General features: G+C 40.1%; 1 protein-coding gene across 3 annotated transcripts in view; it reads left to right on the top strand.

Annotated features, from left to right (window-relative positions):
- The window catches only part of INTS9 (integrator complex subunit 9), a 123,397-nt gene that overhangs the window by 63,272 nt on the left and 36,843 nt on the right, over nucleotides 1-23,282 (top strand). For all 3 annotated transcript variants that reach the window (XM_003830775.5, XM_063606693.1, XM_008956211.6), the window contains 2 exons: nucleotides 12,054-12,174; nucleotides 13,201-13,335. In XM_003830775.5, coding sequence (XP_003830823.1) covers nucleotides 12,054-12,174; nucleotides 13,201-13,335 — 256 coding nt within the window. The remainder of the gene's footprint in view (nucleotides 1-12,053; nucleotides 12,175-13,200; nucleotides 13,336-23,282) is intronic.

The following is a 23,282-nucleotide window of genomic DNA, read 5'->3' as shown; positions in this document are numbered from 1 at the left end:
CCTCTTTTTGAGCAAGGCTGTTCCAGTTCTTAATCTTGCTGAATTTTCACAGGACGTTGTCCTAGATGGAAAGGGGAGGCTGTGCTGGGAAGGGCCATCAAGAGAAGACAGAGCTAGCAGGAAGGAAAGCCCACGTGGTGTGGTGTTCTGGGTAATGGCAGTACTGGTTGTCAAATAATGGGTAAGGAAAATTGCAGAAAGAAAGCAGGTATAGTTCTGGCCTTGTGTGTGACTTTCTAGTCAGCCTTTAAAAGAAATGACTGTTGCAGGGCCCTGGCAAAGCTGGGGACAATGTGAAAGAAATTCAGCTGAATGGAGAGATGTGCTTGGGGTTGCAAGTGTTATTCATCATTATTCATCACGGTCCCTGCTCTCTAGCCACTCCCATGACAGCCTTCCAGCTCTGGCATTATTAAGTCAAGAAACTCCTTGGCTCCTACCGGGCCCAGAGTGAGAGGTCTTCATTTTCTGTGCAAGGCAGCCCCAGGAGGTTCAAGCCCCAGGGCTGCCTGATCCTGAGAACTTAAAGGAGGAGTCAAAGCTAGGTAGAACCTTGGGTTTTTCCTTGAGTCCTCTCAAGTTCAGAATCGTTGCTGCTCGTCAGAGTCAATCACCCCGGGTTGGAGTCTACTGCAGTATTGTAGGGAAATGCATGTGCTTCTGGGGCTGTGTTGGAGCAGGGCTGGAGACAAACCTTGACTCAGCATCTCTTCTGCACCAGACATTTCACATGCATTATATTATATATCATTTCCCCATTGCAGAGAAACTCTCAAAGGAAGGTAGTATTCTCTCCATTTTATAAATGAGGAAACTGAGGCTTGGAGGTGAAGAGCTAACTCCCAGATGTAAACCTAGACTTGTCTGGTTGTAAATTCTCTTTTTTCCATTATTTCCTAGTGCCTCTGAGAGAAATCTCTCCTTCCTCAAAGCAGGCAGTCGTGAGTTATGGGGATGTGGAGGTAACAGATGCAGGAGCAGCAGCCCCTGCGGCAGCCTCAGTCCAAAGTGGGCTTCTGTGCCACTTCCCTGTACTGCCAGACTCAGGGCCAGCCAGCCTTCCCAAAGAGCACGTGAGTGAGCACCTGGCCTAGACTGGGGTCACAAGATCTGAGAGAAAGTGACAAGTGTGTCTAGGTTTTAAGCAAGAGCAAGTAAGTGTTGTCCACTCAAAATGTAGAAGACAGAGGGACTTAGGTAGGTGGGGTGCAGGCAGGCAGGGCCTTGCACTAGAAAAGCCCAGTATAGACAGTACAGGCAGAAGCAGCACCCAGATAAAGAAGGGCCTTAGGAAGTCATGCTGAGAGCCTTGGATTTTATCCTCAATGTATTGGTGAATCATTAAAGTTGGGGGAAGGAGGAAAGGAGGTGTGCATAAGATCTTGAGATTTGCATTTGTAGAGTATTGTTGAGGCCCTTCTGGGAGGGAAGGCCAGCCTGTAGGCAAGGATGACTCGAGACTTTTGGCATCCTGTTGGCCTGTACTATTAAATTTTTCTTAGACTTAAGCACAGTGTGAACAGAAGCCCTATATTGTGCGTGTCATTCCCCTTATGTGACTTAAGTCCTGAGACCACAGTCAGTGCTCAGTAAATATGTATAGAATAAATATTGCAAAACCTAAAGCAGTTCACTATGTGTACCTAAGAAAGTGAATAAGAAAATCTTCATGTATCTGTTTATGTAGAAGGTAATGAAAATGGATCATTGATATTTTGTTGCTAAAGAAACAAGGGTAAAAAGCATAGGAACGATTTGACATATATGTGCTACTCTGGTTAAATCTTAATTCAGTGTTTCTATTATTATGGCTGTATAAATGCAATTCACCGGCCATATAAGATTATTAGGATTATTTTTTCTATCTTGTGCAACTTTTTGTTTTCCCTTGAGTTAATTACCTTGTTTTCTTATTTGTCTAGTTGTTTTATGTACCTATTGTCTCTATACTCTTTCCCTACTTGTCTCTCCTCAATATGTTTGTAAGTAATTAAATTTCTCCTCTACCCTCTTAGGGTGTCCAGTTGTGCCTAAGAATTAAACTGACATAAAACAGGTTAACAGAAGAAAGGCACACACATTTTATTAAGTTACATATATGTAAGAGTCCGCACAGGAGAATGAAGACCCAAAGGAACAGTTAGAGTTGAACGCAGACACCGAGTTGGACAAAGAGCAGGACATTGGGAAAATGTGACAAGGGAAGGGGACTTGGGCTAGGGCAGTCAATTGGGTGGAGAAGTGACTGGGAAGATCAGGGTTTAACAAGGTTTGCTGGTACAGGTTTTTCTCGAACTCCATTCCCTTTCCCTACAGATAAAAATGTTACTTTCCTCCTGCTATATGGAGGACATCTTCCATATGGGGATTTCATCTCCTTTCAGGAAGAAAAAGAGGAGGTCAGAGAGCTCTTCCTGCACCTGCTGTTTTTCAGGTGCCTTTACCTCAAAATAACCTTTATGCTGAAGTGGCATATTTTAGGGTGGCATATCCTGCCACCCATCATGTTCAGTCTCCATAGGTATTCTGACAACTTTTATCTCCTTGAAAAGTCCTTTCCCCAGCCTTCTCTCTCTGATGTCAGCTGTCTTGGGCCCAATGCCGTGGCTTTCAGCTGAGGATTTTCCTCACCATTATCCCGAAGACTTCTTTGCTTCTTTATTCTGTTTTCTGGATCTTCCTTTTTCTTGTTTACTCCTTCATTTTTCAGGCCACATCCTCCAGTAACTCCCTGCCAAAGAGTGTGTGGGAAGTAAATTTTCCCACACAAAGAGTGTGTGGGAAGTGTGTGGGATGGGCAGTAGATCTGCACATCTATTTGGTAGAAATAACCCTCAAACTATTTGATAGAAATCTACATTAGATACAATTTTCTCTTACAATATTGAAAACATTATATTTCCTTCTAGCTTCCAGGAGTGCTGTTGAAATGTCCAATGCTATTTTGAACCTAGATCTTTAGTTTGTACCTCTTGATTCCCATATGATAGCTTTTAGAATCTTGTCTTTATTCCTTGAGTTCATGATGATGGTTCTTACTGAAGCAGTTTCATTCATGTGCTGAGTACTTAGTGGGCCCTTTCAATTTAGAACAGGAGTGGCAACTAAGGCCAGCACTGTTTTGGGGCCAGATCTGGCCCACCACTGTTTTTATAAAGTTTTATCAGAACACAGCCACACTTGTTTACATATTGTGTATGCTATTACACGGCTAAGTTGAATAGTTGTGGTGGAGACTATATGTGATCTGCAAAGCTTAAAATATCTGCAGCCACTTACGGAAAAGGTTTGCCAATTCCCAATTTAGAAAATGAAGAATTTTGATTCAGGTTTAAAAAAAAAGAGTTTTCTACCCCCATTTTCTGTGTTCTTTCTGCAACTATTGCTATTAGATGCTGAACCTCTTAGATTGTCATTTAAATATTTTTCTCTTCTCTTTTCCATCTCTGTTTTTCTTTTTGTTTGTTCTTCCACAAAATTCCCTTTATTTCCCAAGCTTTCTATCAGTGTTTCATTCCTGCTGTAATATTTTTTTGACATCAATTCTTCCGATTTTTAAATTAACCTTTTTATTGTAATATAAAGCACAGATATTAGTCATGCCCATAATCCCAGCACTTTGGGAGGCCACGGCGGGCAGATCGCTTGAGTCCAGGAGTTTGAGACCGGCATGGGCAACATGGCAAAATCCCATCTCTACAAAAAATAAACTGAGCCGGGCATGGTGGCACGCACCTGTAGTCCCAGCTACTTTGGAAGCTGAGGCAGGAGGATCGCTTGAGCTCAGGAGGTTGAGGCTGCAGTGAGCTGTGATTATGCCACTGCACTCCAGCCTAGGTGACAGAGCAAGACCTTGTCTAAAAACAACAGCAGCAAAAAAAAAAAAAAAAAAAAAAAAACCCACAGATATCAAAACACACAAAACTAATATATTGCTTAATAAATTATTATAAAGCAACCACTCTTAAAGCCACACCCCTGGTCAAGGAAGAGAACATTCCCAGCAACTCGAAAGCTCCAGTCCAATCACAGCCCCCTCTGAAATATTGCATGGTTTCAACCCATTGGGTGGTGGTGGTGGTTGTTTCAGCTGGAATTGTCCCATCTCTGAACACTGAAAGCCTTGTCAGGTGTTTATATGGTTTGTCTGCGTCCCCACCCAAATCTCAACTTGAATTGTATCTCCCAGAATTCCCACATGTTGTGGGAGGGACCCAGGGGGAGATAATGGAATCATGGGGACCAGTTTTTCCTGTGCTAGTCTCGTGATAGTGAATAAGTCTCACAAGATCTGATGGGTTTATCGGGGCTTCCGCTTTTGCATCTTCCTCATTTTCTCTTGCCACCGCCATGTAAGAAGTATCTTTCACCTCCCACCATGATTCTGAGGCCTCCCCAGCCATGTGGAACTGTAAGTCCAATTAAACCTATTTTTCTTCCCAGTCTCAGTATGTCTTTATCAGCAGTGTGAAAACGGACTAATTGTCCTCTGGGTCGTTTATTGTGACCCTCATAGTCTTTGATTGTTTCCTTGCCATCTGTGATAGCAGGATGTCTAAGATTCCTCATGTACATTCTCTGCCCTAAATTACCCATTTCTCCAAGAAACCCTGGTTTCTCCAATGGGAAGTGGAATTTTAAGATCCCATTTTGGTTGTTAGCAATGCTCATTGCTACTAAATTGGTCATTGTTTCTAGTACTCTTTGGAGAACAGAGCATATATATTTCCCCCCACTTTTTTTTACACTTTTACCATATCTGTGTTGTCAGAATATATATTCATTACATACTATCCTCCCTTCCTTTTAACCTTCATGTAGTCTGTCAGCTACTAGTAACTGTATATTTAATGCTCACTACTGGCCCATGCATACTGATGTTTCTGTCATCATTCTGATTGTCTGAAACTCAGTCTTCAGTAGATTTCTCAGGATGGGATCACAAGAACAATATTCCCTGAGTTCCTGCATGTTCATAATTGTTTATCTGTGATCTTTGGCCTTGAAAGTCACTTTTGCAAAGCTACTCCTCGAGAAGAGCAACTCCAAGACACATAATTGTCAGATTCACCAAAGTTGAAATGAAGGAAAAAATGTTAAGGGCAGCCAGAGAGAAAGGTTGGGTTATCCACAAAGGGAAGCCCATCAGACTAACAGCTGATCTCTCAGCAGAAACTCTACAAGCCAGAAGAGAGTGGGGGCCAATATTCATCATTCTTAAAGAAAAGAATTTTCAACCCAGAATTTCATATCCAGCCAAACTAAGCTTCATAAGTGTACAGACAAGCAAATGCTGAGAGATTTTGTCACCACCAGGCCTGCCCTAAAAGAGCTCCTGAAGGAAGCACTAAACATGGAAAGGAACAACTGGTACCAGCCACTGCAAAATCATGCCAAATTGTAAAGACCATCGAGGCTAGGAAGAAACTGCATCAACTAACGAGCAAAATAACCAGCTAATATCATAATGACAGGATCAAATTCACATATAACAATATTAACTTTAAATGTAAATGGACTAAATGCTCCAATTAAAAGACACAGACTGGCAAATTGGATAAAGAGTCAAGACCCATCAGTGTGCTGTATTCAGGAAACCCATCTCATGTGCAGAGACACACATAGGCTCAAAATAAAAGGATGGAGGAAGATCTACCAAGCAAATGGAAAACAAAAAAAGGCAGGGGTTGCAATCCTAGTCTCTGATAAAACAGACTTTAAACCAACAAAGATCAAAAGAGACAAAGAAGGCCATTACATAATGGTAAAGGGATCAATTCAACAAGAAAAGCTAACTATCCTAAATATATATGCACCCAAACAGGAGCACCCAGATTCATAAAGCAAGTCCTGAGTGACCTACAAAGAGACTTAGACTCCCACACAATAATAATGGGAGACTTTAACACCCCACTGTCAACATTAGACAGATCAACGAGACAGAAAGTTAATAAGGATATCCAGGAATTGAACTCAGCTCTGCACCAAGCAGACCTAATAGACATCTACAGAATTCTCCACCCCAAATCAACAGAATATACATTTTTTTCAGCACCACACCACACCTATTCGAAAATTGACCACATACTTGGAAGTAAAGCTCTCCTCAGCAAATGTAAAAGATCAGAAATTATAACAAACTGTCTCTCAGACCACAGTGCAATCAAACTAGAACTCAGGATTAAGAAACTCACTCAAAACCGCTCAACTACATGGAAACTGAACAACCTGCTCCTGAATGACTACTGGGTACATAACGAAATGAAGGCAGAAATAAAGATGTTCTTTGAAACCAACAAGAACAAAGACACAACATACCAGAATCTCTGGGACACATTCAAAGCAGTGTGTAGAGGGAAATTTATAGCACTAAATGCCCACAAGAGAAAGCAGGAAAGATCGAAAATTGACACCCTAACATCACAATTAAAAGAACTAGAAAAGCAAGAGCAAACACATTCAAAAGCTAGCAGAAGGCAAGAAATAACTAAAATCAGAGCAGAACTGAAGGAAATAGAGACACAAAAAAACCCTTCAAAAAATTAACGAATCCAAGAGCTGGTTTTTTGAAAGGATCAACAAAATTGATAGACCGCTAGCAAGACTAATAAAGAAGAAAAGAGAGAAGAACCAAATAGACGCAATAAAAAATGATAAAGGGGATATCACCACCGATCCCACAGAAATACAAACTACCATCAGAGAATACTACAAAAACCTCTACGCAAATAAACTAGAAAATCTAGAAGAAATGGATAAATTCCTCGACACATACACCCTCCCAAGACTAAACCAGGAAGAAGTTGAATCTCTGAATAGACCAATAACAGGCTCTGAAATTGTGGCAATAATCAATAGCTTACCAACCAAAAAGAGTCCAGGACCAGATGGATTCACAGCCGAATTCTACCAGAGGTACAAGGTGGAACTGGTACCATTCCTTCTGAAACTATTCCAATCAATAGAAAAAGAGGGAATCCTCCCTAACTCATTTTACGAGGCCAGCATCATCCTGATACCAAAGCTGGGCAGAGACACAACCAAAAAAGAGAATTTTAGACCAATATCCTTGATGAACATTGATGCAAAAATCCTCAATAAAATACTGGGAAACCGAATCCAGCAGCACATCAAAAAGCTTATCCACCATGATCAAGTGGGCTTCATCCCTGGGATGCAAGGCTGGTTCAATATACGCAAATCAAGAAATGTAATCCAGCATATAAACAGAACCAAAGACAAAAACCACATGATTATCTCAATAGATGCAGAAAAGGCCTTTGACAAAATTCAACAACCCTTCATGCTAAAAACTCTCAATAATATTATTAGGCATTGATGGGATGTATCTCAAAATAATAAGAGCTATCTATGACAAACCCACAGCCAATATCATACTGAATGGGCAAAAACTGGAAGCATTCCCTTTGAAAACTGGCACAAGACAGGGATGCCCTCTCTCACCACTCCTATTCAACATAGTGTTGGAAGTTCTGGCCAGGGCAATTAGGCAGGAGAAGGAAATAAAGGGTATTCAATTAGGAAAAGAGGAAGTCAAATTGTCCCTGTTTGCAGACGACATGATTGTATATCTAGAAAACCCCATTGTCTCAGCCCAAAATCTCCTTAAGCTGATAAGCAACTTCAGCAAAGTCTCAGGATACAAAATCAATGTACAAAAATCACATGCATTTTTATACATCAATAACAGACAAACAGAGAGCCAAATTATGAGTGAACTCCCATTCACAATTGCTTCAAAGAGAATAAAATACCTACGAATCCAACTTACAAGGGACGTGAAGGACCTCTTCAAGGAGAACTACAAACCACTGCTCAATGAAATAAAAGAGGATACAAACAAATGGAAGAACATTCCATGCTCAGGGTAGGAAGAATCAGTATCGTGAAAATGGCCATACTGCCCAAGGTAATTTATAGATTCAATGCCATCCCCATCAAGCTACCAATGACTTTCTTCACAGAATTGGAAAAAACTATTTTAAAGTTCATATGGAACCAAAAAAGAGCCCGCATCGCCAAGTCAATCCTAAGCCAAAAGAACAAAGCTGGAGGCATCACGCTACCTGACTTCAAACTATACTGCAAGGCTACAGTAACCAAAACAGCATGTTACTGGTACCAAAACAGAGATATAGATCAATGGAACAGAACAGAGCCCTCAGAAATAACGCCACATATCTACAACTATCTGATCTTTGACAAACCTGAGAAAAACAAGCAATGGGAAAAGGATTCCCTATTTAATAAATGGTGCTGGGAAAACTGGCTAGCCACATGTAGAAAGCTGAAACTGGATCCCTTCCTTACACCTTATACAAAAATTAATTCAAGATGGATTAAAGACTTAAACGTTAGACCTAAAACCATAAAAACCCTAGAAGAAAACCTAGGCATTACCATTCAGGACATAGGCATGGGCAAGGACTTCATGTCTAAAACACCAAAAGCAATGGCAACAAAAGCCAAAATTGACAAATGGGATCTAATTAAACTAAAGAGCTTCTGCACAGCAAAAGAAACTACCATCAGAGTGAACAGGCAACCTACAAAATGGGAGAAAATTTTCACAACCTACTCATCTGACAAAGGGCTAATATCCAGAATCTACAATGAACTCAAACAAGTTTACAAGAAAAAACCAAACAACCCCATCAAAAAGTGGGCAAAGGACACAAACAGACACTTCTCAAAAGAAGACATTTATGCAGCCAAAAAACACATGAAAAAATGCTCACCATCACTGGCCATCAGAGAAATGCAAATGAAAACCACAATGAGATACCACCTTACACCAGTTAGAATGGCAATCATTAAAAAGTCAGGAAACAATAGGTGCTGGAGAGGATGTGGAGAAATAGGAACACTTTTACACTGTTGGTGGGACTGTAAACTAGTTCAACCATTGTGGAAGTCAGTGTGGCGATTCCTCAGGGATCTAGAACTAGAAATACCATTTGACCCAGCCATCCCATTACTGGGTATATACCCAAAGGACTATAAATCATGCTGCTATAAAGACACATGCACACGTATGTTTATTGCGGCACTATTCACAATAGCAAAGACTTGGAACCAACCCAAATGTCCAACAATGATAGACTGGATTAAGCAAATGTGGCACATATACACCATGGAATACTATGCAGCCATAAAAAGTGATGAGTTCATGTCCTTTGTAGGGACATGGACGAAATTGGAAATCATCATTCACAGTAAACTATCGCAAGAACAAAAAAACCAAACACCGCATATTCTCACTCATAGGTGGGAATTGAACAATGAGAACATATGGACACAGGAAGGGGAACATCACACTCTGGGGACTGTTGTGGGTGGGGGGAAGGGGGAGGAATAGCTTTAGGGGACATACCTAATGCTAAATGACGAGTTAATGGGTGCAGCACACCAGCATGGCACATGTATACATATGTAACTAACCTGCACATTGTGCACATGTACCCTAAAACTTAAAGTATAATAATAATAAAATTTTAAAGGAAAAAAAAAAGAAAGTCAGTTTTGGTAGATATATAGTCCTTGGCATGCATTTTCTTTCTTTGAGTATCTTAAATATGTTCTCGTATTTTTTTCTAATATTAAACATTGCTATTAAAAACACTGATAAAATCTAATTTGCTTTCCTTGTAAGTCACTTGCTCTTTTCCTATATCCCAAAGGTTTGCTTGTAGTCTAAATATTTTCCAGAATATGTCTGGTGTTCATTGTTCTGGGTCAGTATTCTCAAGTGTACACTGTGTTCTTTTAGTGTGTAGTTTCATATCTCTTCATTTTAGCAATTATAGTATTTAGTAATTGAATATTATGAGTGTTAATTATTATTCTCACTTGGTTTTCTGTGATGCCACATAAGATTCCCTTATGTGGCATCTTGCTTATCTGTCTTCAACATTTGTTAGGTTCTTTTGAATTGTTTAAATCTCTTCATTTCTTTTTGGTATTTTTTATTAATCTACTCTTGTGTTTCTATTACAGGTTGAGTGTCCCTTATGTGAAATACTTGGGACCAAAGTGTTTCAGACTTCAGATTTTTTCCGATTTTGGAATATTGTTGATTGAGCATCCCAAATCCGAAATCCAAAGTAATCCAGTGAGCATTTCCTTTAAGCGTCATGTTTGCCTCAAAAAGCTGCAGATTTTAGACCATTTCTGACTTCAGGTTTTCAGATTTGGGATGCTCAACATGTAGTTTAGTCTTCATTTCCAAAATGATGTTTTCTTTTATTTCTAATTCTTTATTGAGTTCTATCACCTCATTTATAAGCTTTGCTGGTTTTTCATGTATGTACCTCTTTCATGTTTGTATAACTTTTAAATATTTTTAGCTTATTTGAAATTCTGGTGTGTTGTTGGCATGCTTTCACTCTCTGTATGACATTGTATTTCTAATTTGTAACAGCTCTTTTTATTCTCTTAATCTTTTATTTTGTAGCAATCTCTTCTCATTTCTTAGCTATACTATCTTATTTTTCTAACGATAGTAAGGACAAGCTGTTCTTAAAGTTTTCTTCTACCTGCCTAATTTATTTCTTCTAATTTCCCTGCCTGCTCCTCTGCCCCCACTTGAGGCCTTTATTATTTTAGAGACTTTTCTCAAATTTATGGTACTCCTTGGCTATTGGCTCATGTTTAAGAGTTGGACAATTTAAAAAACTAATTAGAAAGTCTATGTGCCATGGGTAGGGCTTGTTCAATTCCACACTTTACCATAAAGTAATCCGATTGAGCTGTTTCTTTGTGGAATCCTCTGCGTTAGAATCTTTTCATTAATTTTTTTTCTTTGAGGCTGATCGGATTCTTCAGAGAAGATTCTTTCAGCCCCCTACCCTGAGGGGTATAAGCTTACTCATAGTGCTTTGGCAGCCAAATGAGGAGAGGAACATTGTTCCTCTGAATATGTAAATTTTTGTTTAGGAAGGCTGCCTCAGTTGATGGTTTCCCCTAGTCCAGACTTTCATTTTTACTCCCTCCAGAGAACAACCTCTGGTAGCATGCCTGAGAGGAGAAGGGACATCTGCTGAGCTGTATGGAAGGAATGAGGAGATCTGGAAGGTTCTAAGTATCTCGTCTCTTTTTTCAACAGTTCCTCTTGTTTTTAGGTTGATTCAACTTCCTGATACACCTGTTGTTTTCAGTTGCCATACTTTTTGTGGGTTCTGCAGTAGAAATTAAACATTTGCATTGAACTTTCCTGGGCCTATGAAGTCAGTTATCATTTGTCTGTCTACTTTCTAAAATGCCTTGCTATTGTCTCTTCTCTCATTCTCTTTGTCTTAAGGGTGTGTGTGAGAGTGTGTGTGTGTGTGTGTGTGTGTGTGTGTGTGTGTGTGTGTGTGTGTGAGAAGCCCTCTTCAGTGTTGTTTCAGGAGAGAGAGGAGAGGCTAATGGCATGCATTCATTTCACCCCAGTACTTGGACCTGTATTGTACAGTGAATGTCAGGGAAGTTACTCTTCAGGTCTCCTCCTGATTCTTTTGGAGCAAATGATAAAACGTTTTTCTGTTGACACATTTTGGGCGACATAGCAAGACCATGCCTCTATTTTTTTTTTTTTTTAAAAGAAATGGCTGAGCACGGTGGCTCATGCCTGTAATCCCAGCACTTTGGGAGGCCGAGTTGGGCCTATCACAAGGTCAGGAGATTGAGACCATCATGGCCAACATGGTGAAACCCCATCTCTACTAAAAATACAAAAATTAGCCGGGCATGGTGGTGGGCGCCTGTAATCCCAGCTACTTAGGAGGCTGAGGCAGGAGATTCGCTTGAACCCGGGAGGTGGAGGTTGCAGTGAGCCGAGATGGCGCCATAGCACTCTAGCCTGGTGACACAGTGAGACTCTGTCTCAAAAAAAGTAAAAATAAAAACAGAGAAATGATCATAAAGGAATCCTATGAACAATTATATGCCAGTAAATTAAACCATTTGGATCAAATGGACAAATTACTAGAAAGGAATGCTGTAGAACATGAAGAAATGTTCACCTGGTAGTTGACATTGTGATCCATTTGCAGGCTGTTACCTTCTCCTCTCAAGGATGCAGTGGAAGTCTCAACCTGGAGAAGATGCTATACAATGCAAGAGGTGAACTCTGCCCTTAGTAAAATCCAGCTGGTGGGATATTCTCAGAAAATTGTGAGTATTCATATTACATTTCAGTTATTCATGAATGCTTTCCATTCATATTGTTGTTTGTTGTTTGGAAGAATCCTATAGTTACGTTTTTAAAGCCATTCCATTGCTGAGGATCCAGAGCCTCTGTTCTTTCCTCCGTTCCGCGCAGGATTTTATTGGTGCTCTTTCCCCACCCTCACATCTCCATCACCAGCCAGCATTCGATTGGCCAGCGTGCAGGGAGTCGGGACAAAGGCGTCTCATCCTGTTCACATTAGATTTTATAGATTTTGGATGGGTGAAACGGGAAAAGAGAAGAGTTTGCCAAGTGTGACTTTTGAGCTCTGACCTAAATGATAAGCCTTCCCATTTCTTACTGTCATCCTGTGCCCAGAGCTACTCAGTACCGAACAACAAGGGCCTAACACCTAACTGAAAATGAAAAAGGAAAGCCAAAGTGTGTGAGTCTTTGGTCTGTTTGGTAATATTTCATCGCTCCCTTTTAATGTGTGAACCTTGAGTGCCTGGGGACATGGAAGAGAGCTGAAGCTCTCAGGTGACAAGTAAAGATTATAGGATTGCTTTCTTTGTCTGCCAGTTGATCTCCATCATCTTTCTGTTTTCCTTAAAACTTTCAAGTTTACTTTATTGATTGATTGACTGAGACAAGGTCCCGCTTTGTTACCCAGGCTGGAGCGCAGTGATACAAACATGGCTCACTGCAGCCTCAACTTCCCGGGCTCCAGTGATCCTCCCCAAGTAGCTGCTTGAGGACTACAGGCATGTGCCACCATGCCCAGCTAATTTTTGTATTTTTTTGTAGTGACAGGGTTTCACCATGTTGCCCAGGCTGGTCTTGAACTCCTGGCCTCAGCCTCCCAAAGTGCTGGGATTACAGGCGTGAGCCATTGCACCCAGTCTCTGGTTTACTTTAAAATAATTTTTGTTTTTAAACTGAGGATATTTCTGTTGTTTTTCCCTGCAGAATTACCTCGTGTGACTGTCACTGTAAGCTCATTGCACATTCTTACTGTGGTTCTCTTTTAGGAGCTTTTTGGTGCGGTCCAGGTGACTCCTCTGAGCTCTGGCTATGCCCTTGGGAGCTCCAACTGGATCATCCAGTCTCATTACGAGAAAGTGTCTTATGTCTCTGGATCCTCCTTGCTTACCACACACCCCCAGGTAATCCCAAATTCTCTTCTAGCAACTCAGCTTTTTGGTTACTTAAGTCAAATTCAGAATGTATCCAAGGAACCATCAGCCATTTTTAAATCTTCTAAATATGGTTTTCTACAGATACTCTCTAGCCAAGGTAGACTATTTGAGTCTCAACATTTTGACCTACAGGTTTCTCTGAAATAGTCCTGCTAGCTTGAGGGTCACTCCTAGGATTCTGAAATCCCCCAGGCCTTCCAAAGACCATAGCCTGATGTGGGACACAGATGGTTATGCATTTACTCAGCAAATATTAACTGTTTAAAATCCTTCCCAAGGGCCAAGTGTCAAGTGTCATGCACACATCTGGGTATTGGGGATTCAGTGGTGACCAACGGGCAAAGCACGTGCCCGTAGATCTTATGTTGTAGGGGAGTTGATGATGTTGGGGAGAGGATGGTGTATAGTAGGTAAACAAATAAAGTGCATGGTCATTTCCGATTGAGATACAAGTACTGAAAACAGTAAAGCAGGGTGATTTTCAGAATGATGGCCATTGGTTTAGATTGGGTGCCCAGGAAAGCCAATGGGAAGATCTCACTTGAACTGAGACCTGGAGAGATAAACCTTGTCGGCTGGGCCTGGTGGCTCATACCTGTAATCCCATCATTTTGGGAGGCCGAAATGGGATAACTGCTTGAGCCTAGGAGTTCAGGACCAGCCTGGGCAATATGGCAAAACTCTGTCTCTACAAAAAATACAAAAATTACCCGGGTGTGGTGGCACACGCTGTGGTCCCAGGAAGCTAAGGCAGAAGGATCGCTTGAGCCTGGGAAGCGGAGGTTGCAGTCAGCCGAGATTGCGCCACTGCACTCCAGTGTGGGTAACAGAGTGAGATTATGCCTCAAGAAAAAAAAAAAAAGCCGGGTATGGTGGCTCATGCCTGTAATCCCAGCACTTTGGGAAGCCAAGGCGAGTGGATCACTTTAGGTCAGGAGTTCAAGACCAACCTGGCCAACATGGTGAAACCGCGTCTCTACTGAAAATACAAAAATTAGGTGTGATGGTGTGCACCTATAATCCCAGCTACTTGGGAGGCTGAGGCGGGAGAATCACTTGAACTCGGGAGACAGAGGTTGCAGTGAGCTGAGATCATGCGGCTGTACCCAGCCTGGGTGACAGAGTGAGACTCCATCTGAACAAAAAAAAAAAAAAGAGAGAGAAAGAAAAAAGAAAAACAGAGAAATTAGCCACGTAAAGCCGTGAGTGTTTGTATTACAAAGGGATGGCCAGTGAAGGGCCCCTAAAGTAAGAATAAGCTGGGCATGTTTGAAGGGCAGAGAAGGCTATTGTGGTCACAGCATGGAGGTCAGCATTGAGGTCCAAGAGAGTGGCAGACACCATGTCATGTAGTGCTAGCAGGCTGTGAGGAGGAATTTTGGTTTTATTTTAATATGGAGAGGGAAACTATTGGAACGTTTTAAGTTATTCATTCCAGTCATATTTGGCAAGAAGCCTAGCACATATAAACATTGTTATGAATGTGATACTTACTCCTTTTTAGGTATTTGTAAATAATTTACTGTTCATTTCCTGAATGTTGGTTATTTCTATGTTTGTAATAGGGAGTGGGGGGACATTAGTTAGCTGTTGAATGGGTATATAGATACATTAGGTAACTTGTGGAAGTCCATATTACATTTGTTTATCTACATCTATTTACGGAGAGAGAGAGAGAGAGACAGAGAGAGAGAAGGTCTTGTTCTGTCACCCGGACTGGAGTACAGTGGTGTAGTCATAGCTCACTGTAATCTCAAACTCCTGGGCTCAAGCAATCCTCCCAAGTAGCTAGGACTATAGCCACCACACCTGGCCTATTTATTTTTTAACATAACCTCAAATTTTTATTGTCTTCATAATAAAACCAAAAATGAAGCTAAGAACTGGATCACTTGGCCTTTTCTCCTTTTATCCCTTCCCAGTTAAAAATGCTTGTATCTCTTAGTAGCCAGCATTCTCCTAGATCTGCAGTTGGGCCCAACACTTAAGCTTTAGCACAATCTCGTTTGTAGTTTTAGCCTTTTTCCAGAAGATTGGCTTGGTCTGCCTACATAGCCACCCCTTCCTGCCATTAAGCCACTTTCCCTCGGCATACAGATCATCTTTTCCCTTCTTGTACCATATCACTCTGTGGGGTTGGTGCTAACCATGCTTCTTACACAAAGTCCAGTGGGTTTGAAGAACATTCACCATGTTAGAGCACTATCAGTAAAGAAAGAAAGAAATTATTCATTTTTTAATTACAAATAAAAATTGTATATATTTATGGTATGCATGATGTCTTGATATGTGCATGCATTATGGAATGGCTAAGTCAATAATTAACAGACCCCATTTTAATACAGGGAGAACCATGCTGTGCTCTAGTGTTGAACAATAGGCTGTCTGAGCTGCCATTCTGTATTATTTCTTTATACCTTATTTTATAGCCAAGTTTCATCTCAAGGTCTAGAGGGGACGTTGCTATTTTTTCCTGCATCTGGCGGAATTCTGGGTCCTTCCTGGTTATTGAAATCAAAAGCCTATCAATGTCACCATCATCTGCTTCATTGAATCAAAATTTTTTATTGGCAGCTTCTATCATTCCTGATATGTTCTTCCATAAAAGACAGAAAGATGACTTGGTTGCCAACTCTCACGATTTGTCCTGCTTAGTTCAAAGCCTTTACAGTACTATTGATGTAATTTCCAGTAAATTATTCTTACAAGGTCCATAAATTTAAAGGGAAAATAATGTCTTGAAAGTAATGAGCAACATACCTAAGTAATTAATTTTAATTTCTAGCTGGCAACCTGTGTTATACGTAAAAAAGAAAAAAATTAGATTTTTCTCTACCCACGTAATTGGATTCTGTATTGAATTGGCAGGGATGCAAAAAGTTTTGGTTTGAAAAACTTGATAGACTAATGCAGATGTTAGCAAACTGTGGCCTGGGCACACCTATTTTGGCATATAATATTTTGTTTAAGTACAGCCACACCCACTTGTTTATGGAATGTTTATGGCTGAATATACACCATAGGCTGGACAAGGTGGCTCATGCCTGTAATCACAGCATTTTGGGAGGCCAAGGCAAGATGATTGCTTGAGCCCAGGACTTAGAGACCAGCCTGGGCAACATGGCAAGATCCTATCTCTACAAAAAGTTAAAAAAAAAAAAAAAAAGCCAGGTGCAGTGGCATGCGCCTGTGGTCCCAGCTACTCGGGAGGCTGAGGCATGAGGATTTCTTCAGCCTAGGAGGTTGAGGCTGCAGTGAGCCATGTTTGTGCCATTGTACTCTAGCCTGGGCAACAGAGCAAGACCCTGTCTCAAAAAAAGAAAAAAAGTTATAATGGCAGAATTCTACTTTAAACGTTAGAGCAAACTTTGCTAACCCCTGGTCTACTTGAGTACAATCTTTACTAACTAGGAAGAATATCACAGGCTGCTATAGAATTCTGATAAACATGGGGAAATAAGGCTTTGGATTAAGCCTGAGGCAGTAAGAATGGAGAAAAGAGTTAAAACATTGGCGGATCTTTAATGCAAGAAACATTTGTTGAATGCCCACTGTCTTCAGAAAAGAAAGAATAAAAGTTACAGATCTTATGTCTGCATGACATTGAGAATGGTGTTAATGGCCATTCCAGTTAACAAGGAAGAGTTGGCAGAGGGACATTTGTTGCAGAAGAGGATAGTAGGTTTCATGAATGTGAATTTGAGAGAACATTAGACAGATGTAAATATGGGGCTGGAACTGGGATGTGGAGGCAAGTCTGGAGACAAACTGGAGGGTTGTCACGTTTTAAAAATCTAACCGGGCACGGTGGCTCACACCTGTAATCCCAGCACTTTGGGAGACCAAGGCAGGCAGATCACAAGGTCAGGAGTTCAAGACCCCAACATGGTGAAACCCCGTCTCTACTAAAAATACAAAAATTAACCGGTGTGATGGTGTTCACCTGTAATCCCAAATACTCAGGAGGCTGAGGCAGGAGAATCGCTTGAACCCGGGAGGTGGAGGTTGCAGTGAGCCGAGATCGCACTATTACACTTCAGCCAGGGCAACAGAGAGAGACTCCGTCTCAAAAAAAAAAAAAAAATCTAAATAAAGGGCTGAGGGCCAAAGACTGATCCATAGGGAACTTTTACCAACAGACAGTGGAAGAAAGAAAAATAGTCTTGTGTAAGAATGGATGGAGAGTTAAAGGAAAATTGAGGCCAAAGAGTGCAGCCTCCCAAAGGGAGAAGGAAGAGAACTAGCCTTTACTGAGCATGAGGTCTCAGTATTAATTTTTTAATTGATTTGATATTTAGCAACCATGCTAAATTCTCTTAATTCTAATAATCTATTGATATTATCTTGCAAAGAAGTAACAGTTTTCTCACCTCTCTTCTAACCTTTGTATCTTTTATTTTTCTTATCTTGTGACTGAGCCCTATAATACTACGTTACACAGCAATGATGATAGTGGACATCCTTGTCTTGTATAAGGCTGTAAAAGGAAAGCTTTTGTAGTTTCTTCGTTAAACATCACGCTTACTGCACCATATTTATTTGTCAAGTTAAGGAGTGTCTCCTTTATCCCCAACTTTCTGATTTTTTAAAAGTCAGATATAAGTGTTATACCTTATCAAATGCTTTTGAGCATATGAGATCAACTTTGATTTCTCTCCTTTGAGACCATTAATGTAGTGAACTGCAGTGTTAGCTTTTCTCACATTTAACCATCCAATATTCCTGGGATAAATCTTGCTTGATTACAATCTATTCTTTTTAAAATACTCTCCAGGAATGAGTTGGTGAATGTTTTATTGAAGTTTATAATCTATAGTCATAGGTGAAAAATGGGCCCATACATTATTTTCTTGTACTACCTTTGTTTGTTGGAAGCCAAGGTGTTACTAGTCTCATAAGGTGATTTGGGAGCCTTTCCCTCTTTCTAATGTCAGAAAAAAGTATATGAGGTAGAGATTATCTTTTCCTGAAAGTTTGGTCAAATGTTCCATAAAACTGTCTGGACCTGGATTACCATTATTGAACTATATTTTCTGGGCCAAAATTGTGCCACAATTTTGGCAGATATTTGTCCTTTTTGCTTAGGTTTTCAAAATCATAGGCATAGAGCTATTTATAATCCTCTTTTATTTGTTTAACCTTTTTGTGTAAGTCTGTTTTCATTCTAAATTTTATTTTCATCATCATCTTGATCAGACTTGCCAGAAGTTTGTCTGTATTATTGATTTTATTCAAAAAATAAGTTTTTGCTTTTAATCATTTTGGTTGTATTCTCATCCTTTGTTCTGCCCTTTATTTCCTTCCTTCCTTCTTTACTTTGGATTTACTCTGTTTAATACTTGCTAAGTGTGTTTCAGTGTTTGCTTTTCGATAAATGTATTTAAAGCAACCGGTTTCTTAGTATAATTTTACTCTGTTACATTTTTGATACGCAGTGCTTTGTCATTCATCTCTAAGTATGTCATAATTTTCTCTATAATGTTCATGATTTAAATAACCAAAGGTTATTTTACAGTGTGATTGTTTGTTTCTAGTCCATCCAGTCTGATTAGACGTAGGATTAGAGGAAATGTTTTTAAGCATATGTTTCAGGATTCTAATCTTTTGCATTATAATAAACATATCCTGATGGACTGAAATTTGATTAGTCTTCCTTTGAAGCACAATCTATTTTTGTAAATGTTCTACGTGTCTTGGAAAAGAATGTGTATTCACTGTTGGGTAAAATATTTCTATATATGAGTTTTTTGCATTATTCAAGTCTTATATCTTTGCTTAGCTACTGATTTCTGAAAAGGATGTGTTAGTTGTTGATTTATCTATTTCTCACTGTAGTTTGCCAATTTTTACTTTTTTAATATTTCTAAGCTGTATACTCAGGAGTCCATATATTCATGATCATTATGTTTTATCAATCAGTTATTCTTTTTATCAGGATGCTTCGATGCTTTCTTTTTTTCTCTATAAAAACTGCATTAAAAGCCAAGAGGCTTTTTCCCATTTCATATGTGCCTGGTTTTTTTTGTTTTGTTTTGTTTTTTTGAGACAAGGTCTTGCTCTGTTGCTCAGGCTAGAGTACAGTGGTGCAATCTCAACTCACTGCAGCCTCTGCCTCCGCAGTTCAAGCAGTCCTCCCACCTCAGCCTCCCAAATAGCTGGGACTACAGGCACATGTCACCGTGCCTGGCTAATTTTTGTATTTTTTGTAGAGACAGGATCTTCCTATATTGCCCAGGCTGGTCTCAAACTCCTGGGCTCAAGCGATTGGTCCACCTTTGGCCTCCCGAAGTGCTGGGATTACAGGCATGAGCCACCGTGCTTGGCCAGGATTTTTTTTTTATCTAGTGTCTCTTGGTTGGTGAGCCTGTTTATGTTTCTTGTGATGACTATTGTAGTTTTGCCATCTTCTTTCATGTTTTTAGTTCATTCTTTTCCTAGTCCTTTCTTGCCTTCCTTTAGAAGTGTAAATTTCCTTCTGTATATGTGAAAATGCACATTTTATTTTTATTCTTTTGAGTTATTTCTTATTTATTTTTTCTGTGACTATCTTACTTATCAGTATCTGTATCTTTCCTCCCAAAGCCACACTGTCCTCATCTCCCCTATCTTTCTCTCTTCCTTTGCACATCATACCCCATGATGACCATGGTGAAACCATCTAGAATTTTAGTTCTGGGTCGTTTAGAACACACATAATACGGTGGTGAATATATTCCTTATTGCAACAACAGTGATCTTCATTGAGATATATTGTAAGTTTTTCAACCTTACTTTCCATAAACAGGATCTCATAACATCCTGCTAGATTGACTTTTCTTCTTCCAGGAATGCTTGAGGAATGGGCATCTAGAGGGTCTTGAAGCGGTAAGCCTATGAGGCCTTGAATTATTAAGAATGTCTTTAATTTTTTCCTCACATTTAAATGATAGCTTGGATGGATTAAAAATCAAAGGCAAAAAACTTCGATAGGATAAAGCTTTGGAAATATAACTTCATTTTCCACTTGTATCGCTTGTTGTCATTAAGAACCCTGAAGCCATTTAGATTTGCGTTCCATTATATGGGATCTGCTTTTAGAATTTTCACTTTAATATTTGTAAGTTTTAAAATGATTTCTCTTCAATGTGTGTTTTTCCTGTGAATGTAGTATCTGTGAGATCTTCCAATTTCCTTTAACTTAAATAAATTCTTAGTCATATTTTAAATTACTTACTCCTGGTTGATTTTCTTTTTCTTTTTATGGAATTTCTAGTATATAGATACTGACACTTCTGTGTATTGCATGTCTTTTTTCTTGTGTATTTCCCGTCTACTTCATGAAGCCTCCTGGAAAAAATCTTCCAGCCCCTGAATTCATTCTCAGCCGTATTCATGCTGCTCCTCAGCCTATGTATTGAACTCTTCATTTCCACAACTATACTTTTGTCCACAGTATTTCTAGGTGTTTCTCTTTATACCTGCTCATTTTAATCGCCCTCTGTGTATTTTTGGGACATTTTAATACATATATTCCTACTCTCTGGTTCACTAATTCTCCCTGTGGGGATAGATTTTAGCTCACCATGTTTAGTAGATGCTGCCTTCCTTGGTGGTCTTGTTTGATTCCCTGTGAGCTCTTCTTGCTTGACCCTCAGGGACCCTCCTCTCATACCACTGCTTCAGGCATTGTTTCTCCTGAGTAGTCTCCCTGACTTGTCACCACTTCGCCCTTGTGGTGTGAGGGAACAAGCAAGGAGTGGCTTGGTGTTCTGCGAACCTTCATCCCACTGTTCTGGCATTTCCTTCCTCATGCAGGAGGAGGGGGGGGTATTGAACCTTCCACAATCTTCCAACTGTAATACGGAGGAAAGAAAAAAGGACAAAGGGTTTTTACCCAGCCTCTCCTCCACCCGCAGTAGGGGCGATTGCCTGCCATTTTGTCCTCATTCCAAGACCCCTAGTTTCCCCAGGAATTTATTCCAGTTTTGATTTAGTTTCTCAAATTTGTCAGCTGCCCTTGCTTCTGAGCATCTCTGTCCTCTCAGTTTAGATTCTGGGAGTGTGGCAGAGCATATTGGCTCATGCCTGTAATCCCAACACCTTGGGAGGCCAAGGTGGGAGGATTGCTTGAGCTCAGGAGTGTTCAAGACCAGCTTGGACAATATAGTGGGACCCCGTCTCTACAAAAAATCAAGAAAGAAGCTGGGCGGGGTGGCACATACCTGTTGTCCCAGCTACTCGGGATGCTGAGGTGGGAGGATCGCTTGAGTTAGGGAGGTTGAGGCTGCAGTGAGCTGTGACTGCACCAGTGTGCTCCAGCCTGGGCAACAAAGTGAGACCCTGTTTCAAAATAAATAAATAAAAATAAAAATAGATTCTGGGAGCATGCCAGCAGCTCATGCCCATGTGTGGTCTTGTCAGGAGTTATAATAGACGTCTTATTTTGAAATAATATTATTTTCTTCTATTTCTGATTAGAAAATTTTAATTTGTATTTATTGTAATAATTTTGGAAAATACAAAAATCTCAGAGAAAAAATAAAAACTGTATGAATCCTGATATTAAGAGCTATTTGCAGCCTGCTTTTCTACTCTTCCTGATGAACTGTATAGTGAACTTTACTTAGGTCATCATGGATTCTACCACATGACATATGATATCTGTCTGGTGGTCTGTCACGTGGATATACCATGAAATGTTTAACTCTTCCACTGTTGGACATTTAATGGCTTAAAACTTTTTTCCTTAAAAAAACTTATTTCAAACAGTTGTACAGTCTGCCCAGAAAAAGGGCCCAGGACACAGTTTAAAAATGATAATACTAATAGAACAAAACAAGCAGCACCTGTTGGAAAGATCCCATAAATGTATTGGCAATAACTAGCAAGCACTTTTGATTATTGAAGCCGCAGCCTTTCTGGCCCTGGCTAATCAAATGAATGGATTTGCTTGTGACTGCGAACCTGTATTTGAATACTACATTTTGTATTATGTTGGTTTGAAAAGTCAACTTAATAGTCATATTATTTCAATAGCTTCTTGGCTACTCTGCCTGACTTCAGGGGTAGACTTGAATTTGAGATGTGAAATTCCCCAGCATAATATAGCAAAAGCTGCATATACCTAGACGTTAGGGCTTAGTTTTATTATTTACTTACTTTATTTATTTATTTTTGAGACAGTCTCACTCTGTTGCCCAGGTTGGAGTGCAGTGGCATGATCGTGACTCACTGCAACCTCAAACTCTGTGGGCTCAGATGATCCTCCCACCTCAGCCTCCCAAATAGCTGGGACTACAGTGCACCAGCACATCTGGCTAATTTTTTTTTTTTTTTTTTTTTTTTTTGGTAGAAACGGGGTTTTACCATGTTGCCCAGGCTGGTCTCGAACTCCTGGGCTCAAGCGATTCACCCATCTCAGCCTCCCAAAGTGGTGGGATTACAGGCATGAGCTAGGCCTGGTTAGTTTTAGAAACTTATCTATAATAGAATGTGACACTGATGTCCTTACCAGGCTAAGATTTGAAGTATGGAAAATTGTAGGGCATGGTAGAATATTTTGTTGTTACTCTTGGCAGTATGTTTTCATTTGTGTTTAGGTTTAGTTTGTTTATTGTTTTGATCTTTTCTCATCTTTCTGACCACAAAAGAAACCTGGAAAGGTATCCATCCTACGCCTTTAGCTCTTACCTGAAGGCCTTGAAGACTCTCCAGCACCAACACCTTGGTCTCTGTTCTGGAATAAATTTGGAAAACCAAGCACAGCCAGTCAATGGGCTGTTTCCTTCCCATATAACTTTTGGCCTTGAAGCTAAGACACGTGGTTCTCTGGTTTCTGAGGTTCCTTGGGTCTATGAGGGAGAAGGAGAGGAGAGATTATTTGAAAGCAAGGATTCCACAGGGGGATGTCTGCCTTCGAGCAGTGGTTCTTAACA

The sequence above is a fragment of the Pan paniscus genome, chromosome 7, assembly GCF_029289425.2.
Source record: "Pan paniscus chromosome 7, NHGRI_mPanPan1-v2.0_pri, whole genome shotgun sequence".
Lineage (NCBI taxonomy): Eukaryota > Metazoa > Chordata > Mammalia > Primates > Hominidae > Pan > Pan paniscus.
The sequence above is the reverse complement of the archived record's forward strand: the minus strand, read 5'-3'. Positions and strand labels throughout refer to the sequence as shown.